The sequence below is a fragment of the Musa acuminata genome, chromosome BXJ2-3 (assembly GCF_036884655.1).
Source record: "Musa acuminata AAA Group cultivar baxijiao chromosome BXJ2-3, Cavendish_Baxijiao_AAA, whole genome shotgun sequence".
NCBI lineage: Eukaryota > Viridiplantae > Streptophyta > Magnoliopsida > Zingiberales > Musaceae > Musa > Musa acuminata.
Window position 1 is genome coordinate 9,794,775 of NC_088340.1, and position 12,215 is coordinate 9,806,989.

The 12,215-nt window shown below is 37.0% G+C and overlaps 1 protein-coding gene across 1 annotated transcript; it reads left to right on the plus strand.

Moving 5' to 3' along the window:
* The first annotated feature begins 6,418 nt into the window (after positions 1-6,418).
* Positions 6,419-12,047, plus strand: LOC135607314 (histone deacetylase complex subunit SAP18-like). Its single transcript, XM_065099054.1, has 7 exons — positions 6,419-6,577; positions 9,022-9,141; positions 10,883-10,915; positions 11,113-11,223; positions 11,304-11,399; positions 11,644-11,718; positions 11,804-12,047. The coding sequence occupies exons 2-7, from the start codon at positions 9,031-9,033 to the stop codon at positions 11,834-11,836; spliced, it is 459 nt and encodes a 152-aa protein (XP_064955126.1). The 5' UTR covers positions 6,419-6,577; positions 9,022-9,030; the 3' UTR covers positions 11,837-12,047.
* The last annotated feature ends 168 nt before the right edge of the window (positions 12,048-12,215 follow it).

A 12,215-nucleotide genomic window follows, 5' to 3' on the forward strand; every position in this document is an offset into this window, starting at 1 on the left:
CAGGATCGGAAGCCCGATAAGCTCGAGGATCCGCATATATATATAGATCCAACGCAACTCGATCGGCCATTGGACCACCACAGAGTACATGGTACACTGTCACGTACAAAGCTAGAATGCGTGACCCGTCCACATAATATATATATATATATATAGCTGTAACCTATTCGTCATTCAGTGTTGAGACCACTTTCCCATCAAACCAACAGCTGCTGCCACACTATCTCACTTCATATATATGCACAAACCAGTGTTGCTTGATGACAAAGTGGATAAGATCCATGTCGTCCCTGCAGCTACTAATATTCCCTGTCCATCCATTCCTGTGTGGTGCAGCTGAAAGAACTATTCTACCTCCCAACCAAGAACAAATTTAGGTTATGATTCAGTGACCGGGTCATCATTTTTACCTTAGGTATTTGACAGATCATAAGTTGTTTAGTTCTCATGATTTGAGCTAGTAATTAGTGGGAAGAAGTCCAGTTTCAAATAAGAGTCCAGCAATACTCTCTCTCTCTCTCTCTCTCTCTCTCTGGGGTATATAAAATTACTCTATACAAAGTGAAGATTCATCCATGGCATGTTCTGTAATCTTCTTGTGCACCCACTAGATCTCCCTTGTCTTCTTCTATCAAGCATGGCACATACACTTGCATGGAGCTGGTGCACGTGGAAATCAGTACAATGCACTGCTCAAAACAAAATTCCAAGGACAAATCATTAATTTACATGTTTCTTATGTACAAGGACACTCTCCGAGAATGATGCACCTTAGAATGAGATCATGAAATTGTTACCCTTTTCTCATCATTTTAATTAGAGTTTTATGTACTTAATTGTTATTTTCCTTTTCAGAAGACAAACTATTTCTCAGCTCTTAGAAGCATTCACGTTGGGTGGCTAATCAACCGCAAGGCCATATTGGAGTTAGAACGAGGTGGTAATTGGGTGCATGTGACACCCCTCCTCGCACAGGTGATGGCCATATGATTCCTGCCTTTGTATTGTCGGAGATGTTGGAATAATTTGAGACCATTGGCACAACCACTCTTAGGCCTCTAAAGATTCTGAAGCTTAGATTAGGTTAGGGTTAGGGTTAGGGTTAGTGACTTAGGTCAGTTCCTTTGGTTTTAGGGCTCTTCTATCAATGGATTCATGACTATAAGGATAAGCATGAATAAGAAACTAAGATGCTGTTTTCTCCTTGTGACAACAATGACAAAGTTCATTTGTTTCTTTTACTTCTTTTATATCATGCACATTCCTTGGCAATTTGGATGCTGGCAAGAGCTACAACATCCAGAAATTCCATTGTGAATTCAGTAATTTCTCAAAACATGCCTCCAGTACTTTCCCCTTAGACGTCATTTTATCAACCTAGTTAAGCTTTGTTAAAGTATGATTTTAACCCATTTCAATTTAGGTCTAAACTCGGTCTTGTTCAAGCTCAGCTCTGAGTCGAATTATCCGTCTCATATGTTTTGGTATATATAAATATATATTTAAGTAAAGAGATATATAGTTACTTGACTATTTATGGTAGGATATGAAATTTATCACGGGGAAAAAGCTTATATTTAAGGTATGAATTTTGACTATTTCTCATTGACCATTCTCAAGATAATTCTAACTATGCTGGTTCTCAAGCCTCGATGTGCATGTTGGGGATGGAGGAGTAAGGAAAAAACAGAATACTACGATGCAAGTAAAAAAATCCTTCTGATTCAAAAAAACTGATATAGTATTAAAAAACAGGATGATTGATAAGAACACTTACAATATACTAAAACTGTAGTCCTATTTATAGGACCTAGTGACAACCATCATATAACTACTAGATTGAGGTAGTTATTGAAACCACCCTATAACTATTAGATCATGATTGAAGTGGTTATTTAAATCATCCTGTAACCACTAAATCATGATAACTATCTAGATAGATAACTATGAATCAAATCTCAACACTCCCCTTGATTCATAGTTGCATACACCAATTTGCGACATAAAATAAACATTCTTTCGAATTGAAAGTGAGATTTGGTGAGGATATCCGTAACTTGTTCATCCGTTCCATAATACTTCATTGTTATGACTCCACTTGCTTGAAGTACTCTTTCGATCATCTAAAGCTCATGCATAATCACTATCAGTGAAACCAAATAATTTACATTTAAATTTTGTTTTGAACATCCATTTTAACTCAATCATTTTCTTTTCTTTCGGTAAATCCATTAGCTCCCAAGTTTCATTCTTCTAAATTGACTTGATTTCCTCCTTCATTGCTTTTCTCCATTCTTCTTTTTTAACTACTTCCTCAAAAGTTGTCGGATATGAAATAAACAAAGCAATGTTGAGTTATAAATTTCTATCGATGATCTAAAATTTCTTGGAGGGATTTCATCTGAGAAATTCGAATTTGAACTACTATTGGGTGAGGTTGACGATGAACTTGTTGGAGCATGATCTGTCTCTGCGGAGTGTCTAGTTCTGCTGGAATCTACATTTGTGTTTCACCTTTATTGGTCTCCCAATTTCAACTTACCCTTTCATCAAACATAACATTTCTGTTAATAATAACTTTGTCACTAATAGGGTTATATAATCGATATGCTTTCGATTATAAAGAATAACTAATTAAAATGCATTTCTCTGATTTTTCATCAAGTTTGTGATGATTTTATGAATTCACCAAAGCATAAGCAATACAACCAAAAATTCTTAGATGTTTAACACTTGGTTTCATACCATACCAAGCCTCAAAAGGAGTTCGATTCATAATAGCCTTTGTTGGTGAAATATTCAATAAATAAACTGTTGTTGCAACTGCTTTTGCCCAAAATTGATTTGGAAGATGTTTTCCTTTAAGCAAACTTCTTGTCATTTCAACGACAGTTCGATTCTTACGTTCAGCTACACTATTTTACTCTGGTGTATATGGTGCTGTCAATTCTCTATGAATATCATTTTCTTCACAAAAAGAATTAAACTCATTAGATAAAAATTCACCACCTCTATCTGTCTGAAGTGTCTTTATATATCTACCTCTTTGTCTTTCTACAAGTGCCTTAAACTTTAAAAAATTATCAAATGTTTCATATTTTAATTTAAAAAAATATACCCAACTCATGCGACTATAATCATCCGTAAATAATAAAAAATATTGACTTTCACCAAATGATTTTGTATTCATAGGTCAACATAAGTCAGCATGAATTAATTCAAGACAATTAGATGCTCTCCATGCTTTTTCAATAGGAAATGGTTTTTTACTTTGTTTCCCATAAATACATCCTTCACATACATCAAGTGTATTAATCTTGGGCAATTCGAAAATCATTCTTTTTTGACTTAACAACCTTAAACCTTTAATGTTAAGGTGTCCATATCTTAAATGTCATAAACTAGACTCATTTTTGAGTTGTGATAAGCGCATGCCTTTCAATATTTGACACATCAAGTGAAAACATCTTGTTTTGTGTTATGCAAACATTTACTATAATCAAACCAGATTTTTTATCTCTAATAATGCATGAACCATCATCAAATATTACTGAATATCCATCATTTACTAATTGTCCAACACTCAACAAATTATGTGATAAAGTATGAAAAAAAAAACATTGTCAAGGTATTTTACCTTCCCTTGATTTGTCTTCACCTCAATTGTTCCTTTCCTTTCCACTTGGATTTGCTTGCTATCTCCAAGTCTAACTTTCAACTTGTGAGTTTCATCAATATCTCTAAATATTGATTTTATGCCTGACATATAATTAGAATATCCACTATCCAGAAACCAAATATCATTTGAGATATTATGAACATGTGAATGAGTCACAAACAACTTACTATTTTCTTCATTTTTCTCCATATAGCTTGCTTGTTTTTCTCTTTTCCAGCAATCTTGATGTGACCAAACCTTTTACAATAGTGACATTGAATTCCACTTTTGTAATTTTTTTGATCATAATTTGATTGCCCTTGTTCATCATGCCCATCAAAGTGTCCTCTTCCTCTTCTATTTCCTCTACCACGAAATCCTCCTCTGTCACGTCCTCTTCCTGCTGATTTTTTATCTTCTTTTGAAGTAGAAGACTCTTCCTTAACCTAAAATACTTTTTCTTCACTTTTTTCAAGTGATCTATTCAACCTTACTTCATGTACTTACAAGGAACTCATTAGTTCATCAAATGAATAAGTAGATAAATCTTTTGATTCCTCAATTGCGGTAACAATATGATCAAATTTCAGAGTTAAACTTAAAACTTTTACAACAATTATATGATTAGGAAGATGTTCACCATAAGATTTCATTTGACTAACAATTTCAGTCACTCGAGAAAGAAAATCTTGCACCGATTCATTGCTTTTCATGAACAAAATTTCAAACTCACGACGGAGAGTTTGAAGTTTTACCGTAATCACTCTTGATGAGCCTTGAAATTCATTTTGAAGTATCAACCAAGCTTGCTTTGAGGTTGTCGCTACTGCAATTCTTGAGAAGATCGTCTCATGTACAGCTTGTTAAATGAAGAACAATACCTTTGAGTCCTTCTTTCTATTCTCCCTCAGCTTGATTTCGTCATCTGGATCTGCATATTCATTCTCTATTAAATCCCAAAGATCTTGAGACTTGAATAGAGTCTTCATCTTGATACTCCAAAATTCATAGCTTTTGCCCGAGAAAATTGGGATAAGGGGTTGAGACGTTAAAAGTCAACACTTACAAGATAATAAATGTACACAGACTCTCTATCTATGTTTTTCTCTACTTCTATCTATGTTTTTCTCTACTTGCTTCACAACCACCCTATAATTACTAGATTGAGGTAGTTATTGAAACCACCCTATAACTACTAGATCATGATTGAGGTGGTTATTTAAATCATCCTGTAACCATTAAATCATGATAACTATCTAGATAGATAACTATGAATCAAATTTCAACAGTGCAGTCTAAGCCATTATATGAGAGCAAACAGGTTAATGAACAAATCCATCAAGAAAATATGATCAACAAACAACAGGTAACATCGGCAGATTTGAAGCATTGAGGAAACCTTCAGATTTCTGATCCATATTTAGCTTCATACTCGTATACAAGTGCAGTCTTGAATTTTGTTTTCTGGGATCAACTGCTAGAAAACATAATGATTGGCAGATAGATAGGTCAGCTCAAATTGTCAGCAAAGGTGCTGATCTCATATTAGGGCCTCGGTTGATCTGTATGCAACCCATCATTTACATTTTCATCAAATCTAATATTCAATCCTTTATTTGAAGTTTTGCACTTACACACATATTTAAGTGAAACTATGAGTGTCTGTATGAAATCAGAGCTCGAGCATTCAAAGCTCAAAACTTTGAGCTGATATTTATTACTCATTCTCAAGCCTGACTGATGTAGTGGGAAAAACATGGCTATAAATCTTAGTAGCATATGTATGAAATCAGAGATTGAGCATTCAAAGCTCAAAACTTTGAGCTGATATATATTACTCATTCTCAAGCCTGAATTTTTTGATGCAGTGGGGAAACCATGTTAAGGTAAGTTAAGCATGGCTGCAATCTTAATAGCAATCACAAAAGCATCAGCTTTGGGATGTATATACATAGAATGCTGCCATGAATCCTCCTTATTCAGTACCACAGTGGTCGATCTAAATCTTGCTTGATATTAAGGGTATTCAAGATCATATGTAATTCTTAGTGATAAGGATTTCCCTTAGTCATGCACTCCTTACAAGGTATCTGCAATCCGCATCTGTTGAGGTTTTCCACCTCCTCCTCTCAAACTCAGATTAAGGTTCGCTTTGTTCCCTCTCCGGTCGTCTTCTCATCCGTCACCTCGTCTCCCCGCGACGGTCACGGCTCACCCCTCTTCCCTCCCGTCGTCAGGTGGCTCACGCCGTCTAGTATCTAAGAGTCTGCACCAACAAGCACGTAGGTCGCCTTGACTTCCCGGCGGACGAAGTGAGGACTTGTCTCCTGGTGCAAATGCTTAACGAAGAGTGTTCATGAGATGGACGATGATCATAACGCATGGTCTGATGGCGATCTGCGTCTTATCGAGCCAATCAAGAAGCTGTCCTCGGCCATGGAGACGGCTGAGGAGGCTGCAATACCGTGGCATGTACTCGGCCTCTCCTCTCAGAGTGATGGTTTGCAAGGCACAATTGCAACGAGCTATCTCTATCTCAGAGTGATGAGTTGCTTCGACTGTTCTCTTTGTTCATATGATAGACTGAAAGCCATCTTCTCGTTATTTAAATATTACCAACTAAGTCTTTGGATAGCGTTTATAATTAATTCTATTCCCTAAAGGAAAGCATCCATCCGACCCGTATCGTTAACGGGTCGCGAATTATAGTTTCTCAAGCATCCGACCCGCAACTTTGACGGCTCGCCCTAACTAAAGGTCTCCGAGTCCTTTTGTTGCGGCAGGCCCCTCTCCCTCTCGTTGCGGCAGCCATTGCGCTTGGGAAGCCCATCCGCCGTCACCGGAGTCCAGTCGAACTGCGGTTTCCACCGTTGGCCGTCGCCATCCGCTTCTCCCGTTTCGAAGGTGCACGCTTCGAAGGTATCCTCCCTCCTCTTGTCCTCTCTTGGATCGCATCGGCGGTGTCTTCGCGACGCCGATCGGGCTCGCATTAGTGGTTCTCTGAGCGATCGAGCTTCTCTATCTCCTTTCAGAGAAGGAAATGTGTTCTTGCGCCTTTCAACGCCTTCAATCCACAAAGTGTGAGCGTAAACGGCAGTCTTGCTTGGGAAAATGGACCTTGATTAGGGCTTTTCTTTTGTTTGCCTATCGAGTTTGGGAAAAGAGGTTTTGAGAGGGTAGGAGAGGACGGGGATGAAAGAATCTTGAACCTTGTGGTGGGCTTTCTTCTCTTTGCGTGTCGAGTTGGGCAAAACTGATTGAGAGGGTAGGGACCATGGAGACGATATATACGTCTAGGGTTTGCTTTTGGCTTTCTCTGCCGTCGTTGCCTTGTCTTCTGGTTTCTGACGAGCTTGGAAGGATTCCATTAAGAGAACGAGCTCTTAAGGCGATACAACTTTGTTTCTTGAAGGATGATATCTTTAAACTGGTATCCTACGATCTTAGTACAACAAGAATCTTTGTCAGCATGCAACAGAATGCCCCATTTTTCATTCGAAAAGGATACGATGCCTTGAAGCATCTTGGATTAGGTTCCATATCTCACACATGATATTCCATTGAGATAGACTAGTCAATTCGATAAACGTAATACATGACTTATTTAAGATCCATATTAGTATGGTGCTTTCGGTGTCCCAAAGTCAAGAAAGGAAACTAGATCAAGATTGTTTATAATGGAGGACTGCATTTTATCTGAATGTTCTTTTATCATTGTTCTGACTTGTTTTTCCATCTGCAGAGCCTATGGTCCTGTATAGTTTATATTGGTAATGCTTTATATCAGTCTAGAATTTGATTTTAGTTTTGTGTAATATTTTATTCTCATAAGTGATTTTTTTACATTTATTCTTTTTCTGGAATCACAACTTCATCTAGAATGGCATGCCTGAAATAATACAGATCTGGAGTTTGATTTTCTGGTTTGTGGTTATCATTAAGAAGATTCTTGACTCCAACAAAAAACAGGCCTCTTGGCTACCGCATTGTTGCAGCTTCATTGCTTTTCCTCAATCAAGATCATGCTCTTACATCTTCAATATTCAGTTGACTTTCACGTTGGCTTTACACCTTGTTTGTCTGTGCTCATTAGCTTAGCTATCAAGAGAGAATAATACTAACTGTGTAACAATTGCAATTTAAAAGAATACATTTTTCTAGCTGTTCATCAATATGCCTATTGTTTTATCCTTCTTACATTTGAGGAGTTACTTTATATGAATAATACCAGAATTGGGTAAAAATATCTAGTGGTGACAATTAAGCATCTGTTACTTGGCTTCATTGTTGATTTCAAATATGTGGATTCAGAGGCTTTTCTTTGCGTCATGTTATGCTATAAGGCCCACAAAAATCTTTCTCATGAGCAACAGGCAGTATGCTGCTTTTATGTATAGCAAGGTTTTGTGGTTTCATTTTATTGCATTAGACCCTGGTCTTTACTTCTGAAGGGCCACATAAGTGCAACAAGGTATACAATTACATTTTGAGGTTTTGTCCTAGCCAACCTCTAGGCATCTATTCAAATTCATCTTTGGTCTAGTGTGCACTCATGACTGAGCTGAGTTGACACGGTTGTTGCATTTTAGATCATGTACATCGAGAGGCTTCGGAACCTTGCAGGTGCCGTGAGGTTGCTGCCAAAGCAATTTTTTGTTGTCTGTCTGGTTTTCTTTTCTGCATGTGCACAACCATATATGCAACTAGAGAAAGAAAAACTAGCGACGGTCATTATATAATGAAGAAACAAGCAATCCTTCTTTCCCTCTCTAGTATAATATTCTTTGTCACTAGTGTTCTATTATTTTTCACTAATGACCTTTTACCTCAAGCATCTATATGATGTTCTTTAATGTTCAATATGACATTAGTGAGCATCTGGAGACTTGAAGGTCATTAATTTGCACATACTGAGTAGTTTCTGTAGAGAGACATCTATGATCCTTCTCTATCGCTCATGTTTAGTCAAAAACACAGTTTCTTTTGATATTTGGTTCCATGATCATTCAAGTTGCCATTATGACAGTACCTCGCTCTCAAAGATTTATTTTGATATATTCTGGTCTAGTTTCTTGTGAATTTTTATTTTCTTGTTTGCCATGAGCTGTTGCGTCCAGGAAAAGACTTACTACAACATTTGTGAATAGAACTCCATATAAGTTCATAGCTTTACTAAGCATGAGCTAATTTGTTTGAAAATTGTTGCTTATTTTATTATCTTGAGTTTGCTGTTGTTATCCTCATTTCATCTGTGAGTACTTTTTTGCTCCATCACTTGATTTAATTTCTGTCTCCTCTGAGGATTTGTTTTTAATATCATGTGGCTTTATACACTGTGCCTCTTTGTTCTAATTTTACCATAGAGGTTGAAAATGGCTGGAGTTGTCGAAGCACAGAATAGACAAGCTAGACCTGGACCACTTCCTCAACCCAGAGGTCCTCCCCCAACAGCTCGCTCACGTGAACCCATAGATCGTGAGAAGGTACACCTTCTCTTCCATTTCATCTTGATATCTTTTCCTCTCTTTTTCACTTTGTGAATCTGAAAATTAGAAGTAGCATCTGACAATTAATTGTTTTATTTCAAATGTTGATTCTCCTTTCCTTTGTCTTCTAATTGTTGCTCATGTTTCTTTCTTGTATACAATTTTATGTTGCCTATGAAACCAAAAAAAAAAAAAAGAACTATAGATATATTCTTTGGCCTGAAAATTGAAAAGGGTAAATAGAAAGATTACTGGGCTGCGAATTAGCTGTTAAATTACCAAAAAGTACTTAGAGTGGGGAGAATTATATTAGACCCCTCTTATTCTGGCCAAAGAGAATGGAAGGCAGAAAAGAAACCAAAAGCTTTCTTTGAATGTTGTCCTAAAATTATAATTGCAAAAAAAGTAATAAAATTACATTTTGTGACCTAAAAGTTTGCTTATAACTATGAGGTATTTACAATTCACAGTGGTTTAAATTGATCAAAGCAAGGTTCTATTGTGGCTGGCTGATTCTATATATCTTTCTTTTTCCTGCTTGTTTATGATTTCCTAATTCACCTAACATTTAAGTAATTTTCACTGTCACCTTTCTGGCTGTTTTTCATTCACTTATAACCTCATATTTGGTCCTTATTAGTTATATTTTGTGCTATTTCTTTTTGCTGCATGATTCTGCGCTGCACATGTCCAGCACAAAACTTACTAGGGTCTTAACCTACCATGTTAGTAATTTGCAGCAACACCTTCCATGGTCAAAATTGGTCTGCATATGACCATATTGCAACACCCACCTTTGTAGCATGCTTTCCTTGGATGGTCACTTGACTCCTTTCTCCTTTTTAATTTGTTGGTTGATTAGAGTTCATAGCAATTGCGTGGGATGGATTTGGATCTGCTTACCACGATATCAATATCTTTCAAATATCAGTAGATAAATATTACAATTACTACGATATCATGGTTTTGAATATTAGAAACTTGGTTCCTACAAAACTTCCGAACCACAGATTCTGAAGGGGATGATCTAGTGCTTATGCAGGATTCCTGCTACTAAAGAATGAAGTTCCTTCATGTGTTCCATTATATCTAATTCAATAAACCGTTGATTGCTTGATTGCAAGAATTATAGGTATATCGAAGTAAGTAGCTGCTTAGATTGTAACCTAGCTTAATCATTCCATTGTTGTGAACATCACAAAGTAGACCGTCCGCATAAGAACTATATTTATGGATCATGGTCAGCAGTCAACTCATTTTCCTTTCTCTTGTGTTGGTCTAGCTTTGGTTTTCTACTCCAATTATGATCAGTTTATAGAATCTCTCTTTATTCAGAACTAATCCAATTCAGCTATAATCTACTGTTGAAAAATATCTCACCAATTAATGTTTTCTTGATTGATTTACATTGTTTCAGTAGTAAATGCTTTTATCTTAATTGCTCTAGCAATGGTTTTGTCCCACTCCAATCTAAATGCCAGTTTCTCTTTCATTATATTTTTTGTAGAACAAGAGAACTTGACGTTGGACTTCTGTCCCATGCAAATAGGAAGCATTAGACTATAAGATCTTCATTTCAGCTTTTTGATTGAGAAGAGGTTGTTAGATTAGTATCTAACAAAAATGTTCTTATTGTAGGGTTGGATATTTAATTTTCCTTTGAAATGTCACTTCCTTTCTGATTCAAGTTATATTCTTACGAAGTGTTGTACTAACATATTTCTTCTTGAAATTGCAGACTTGCCCTCTTTTGCTTCGTGTATTCACTAAGGTGTGTATGCCTTTGGTAACTTTTGTAGATGTTGAAAATTTTCAGGAGTGATGTGGCCTTTCACAAACCTGATTTGTAGCTCATGTATTCAAATTCGTTTGTATTGAAAAATACATCTGATTATATCCTTATGATGGAAGAACTTTTCTTAATATTGCTGTATAATGTTGTGGTGTGACTACCTGTGACTCTGACAGGTTGGTGGGCACCATCCAGCTGAAGACTTTGCGGTGAGAGGAAAGGAACCAAAAGATGAGGTCCAGATTTATACATGGAAGGATGCTACACTCCGAGAACTTACTGACCTGGTAACGGTTTCTCAGAAGTCCTCCTTTTCATAGTGCAAAACTCTTGGAATATTTTTACCAAAATTTCTGTCATTTCATAGGTCAAAGAGGTTTCTCAGGAAGCAAGGAAAAGAGATGCTAAGCTCTCATTTGCTTTTGTGTACCCGGACAAGAACGGCCGTTTTGTGGTGAGGCCGGTAAGGAAGCTGTCTCTTTATTTAGAATAAACTTAGTCATTGTTTAACTTTATAATCTTCTGTTGTTACACTGTTTTCTTTCATCAGAAGCTATTTCTTTTGCCGTTGTGTTTGAAGTACACCACCCTGATAATTTTTCTCCAGATTCCTTTGTATTGAACAACTGTAGATTGTTAGTACTTGTCCGAGCAGTACATTTTGATGCTGTTAGTTGCTAAAAAGGGATTACTTGTTGACATTGAAGGTGGGTATGACCTATTCACATGGAAACGGGAGACGACTGGATGATGCAAAGACGCTAGCTGAACTTGGCTTCCAGGTAAGTGGCTGACTGAGTATTCTGGCACCGCCTGCAATTTGCCCCCACAGCGTTGACTAATCATTGACATCCTCTTATTGTGAAGATTGGAGACTATTTGAGTGTTGCCATCCTGTAGAGGAGAGATTGTTTGGCCGGAGTGGATACCTGTGTGTGATGTGATTGGCCCGGCAACTATCTACTACGACTTAGGGAGTGGGAAGAATAAGGTAGGGTGATAGGGCTGCTATGGAACTCTTCTTCCAGCTGTTGTAGCTGTACAAAATGCTAACTTGTAAGAATGCTTCCAAAATTGTTAAGCTTCAAAAACGTATTCGGTGGTTGGTTCATGTGCTCAAGTGATCTTTGTTCGCCATCTCATTTCCCGGTTTCCTACTTTGGATCCCACAGCATGCTTTTAGTTTACCATCTCAACATGAATAACAATGTCAATGCAAAACAGAGCCAGATAGATGCCTAAGAGCTCAAGATGAACGTGAGAGAGATTAGCAGGAAGA

What these genes read in the sequence shown, in the direction of transcription:
- LOC135607314 (XM_065099054.1), top strand. Translation starts at nt 9,031, where the DNA reads ATGGCTGGAGTTGTCGAAGCACAGAATAGACAAGCTAGACCTGGACCA. An exon ending in AACCCATAGATCGTGAGAAG is followed by an intron (nt 9,142 to 10,882) that starts GTACACCTTCTC and finishes TTGAAATTGCAG; the next exon opens with ACTTGCCCTCTTTTGCTTCG. An exon ending in TCCGAGAACTTACTGACCTG is followed by an intron (nt 11,224 to 11,303) that starts GTAACGGTTTCT and finishes GTCATTTCATAG; the next exon opens with GTCAAAGAGGTTTCTCAGGA.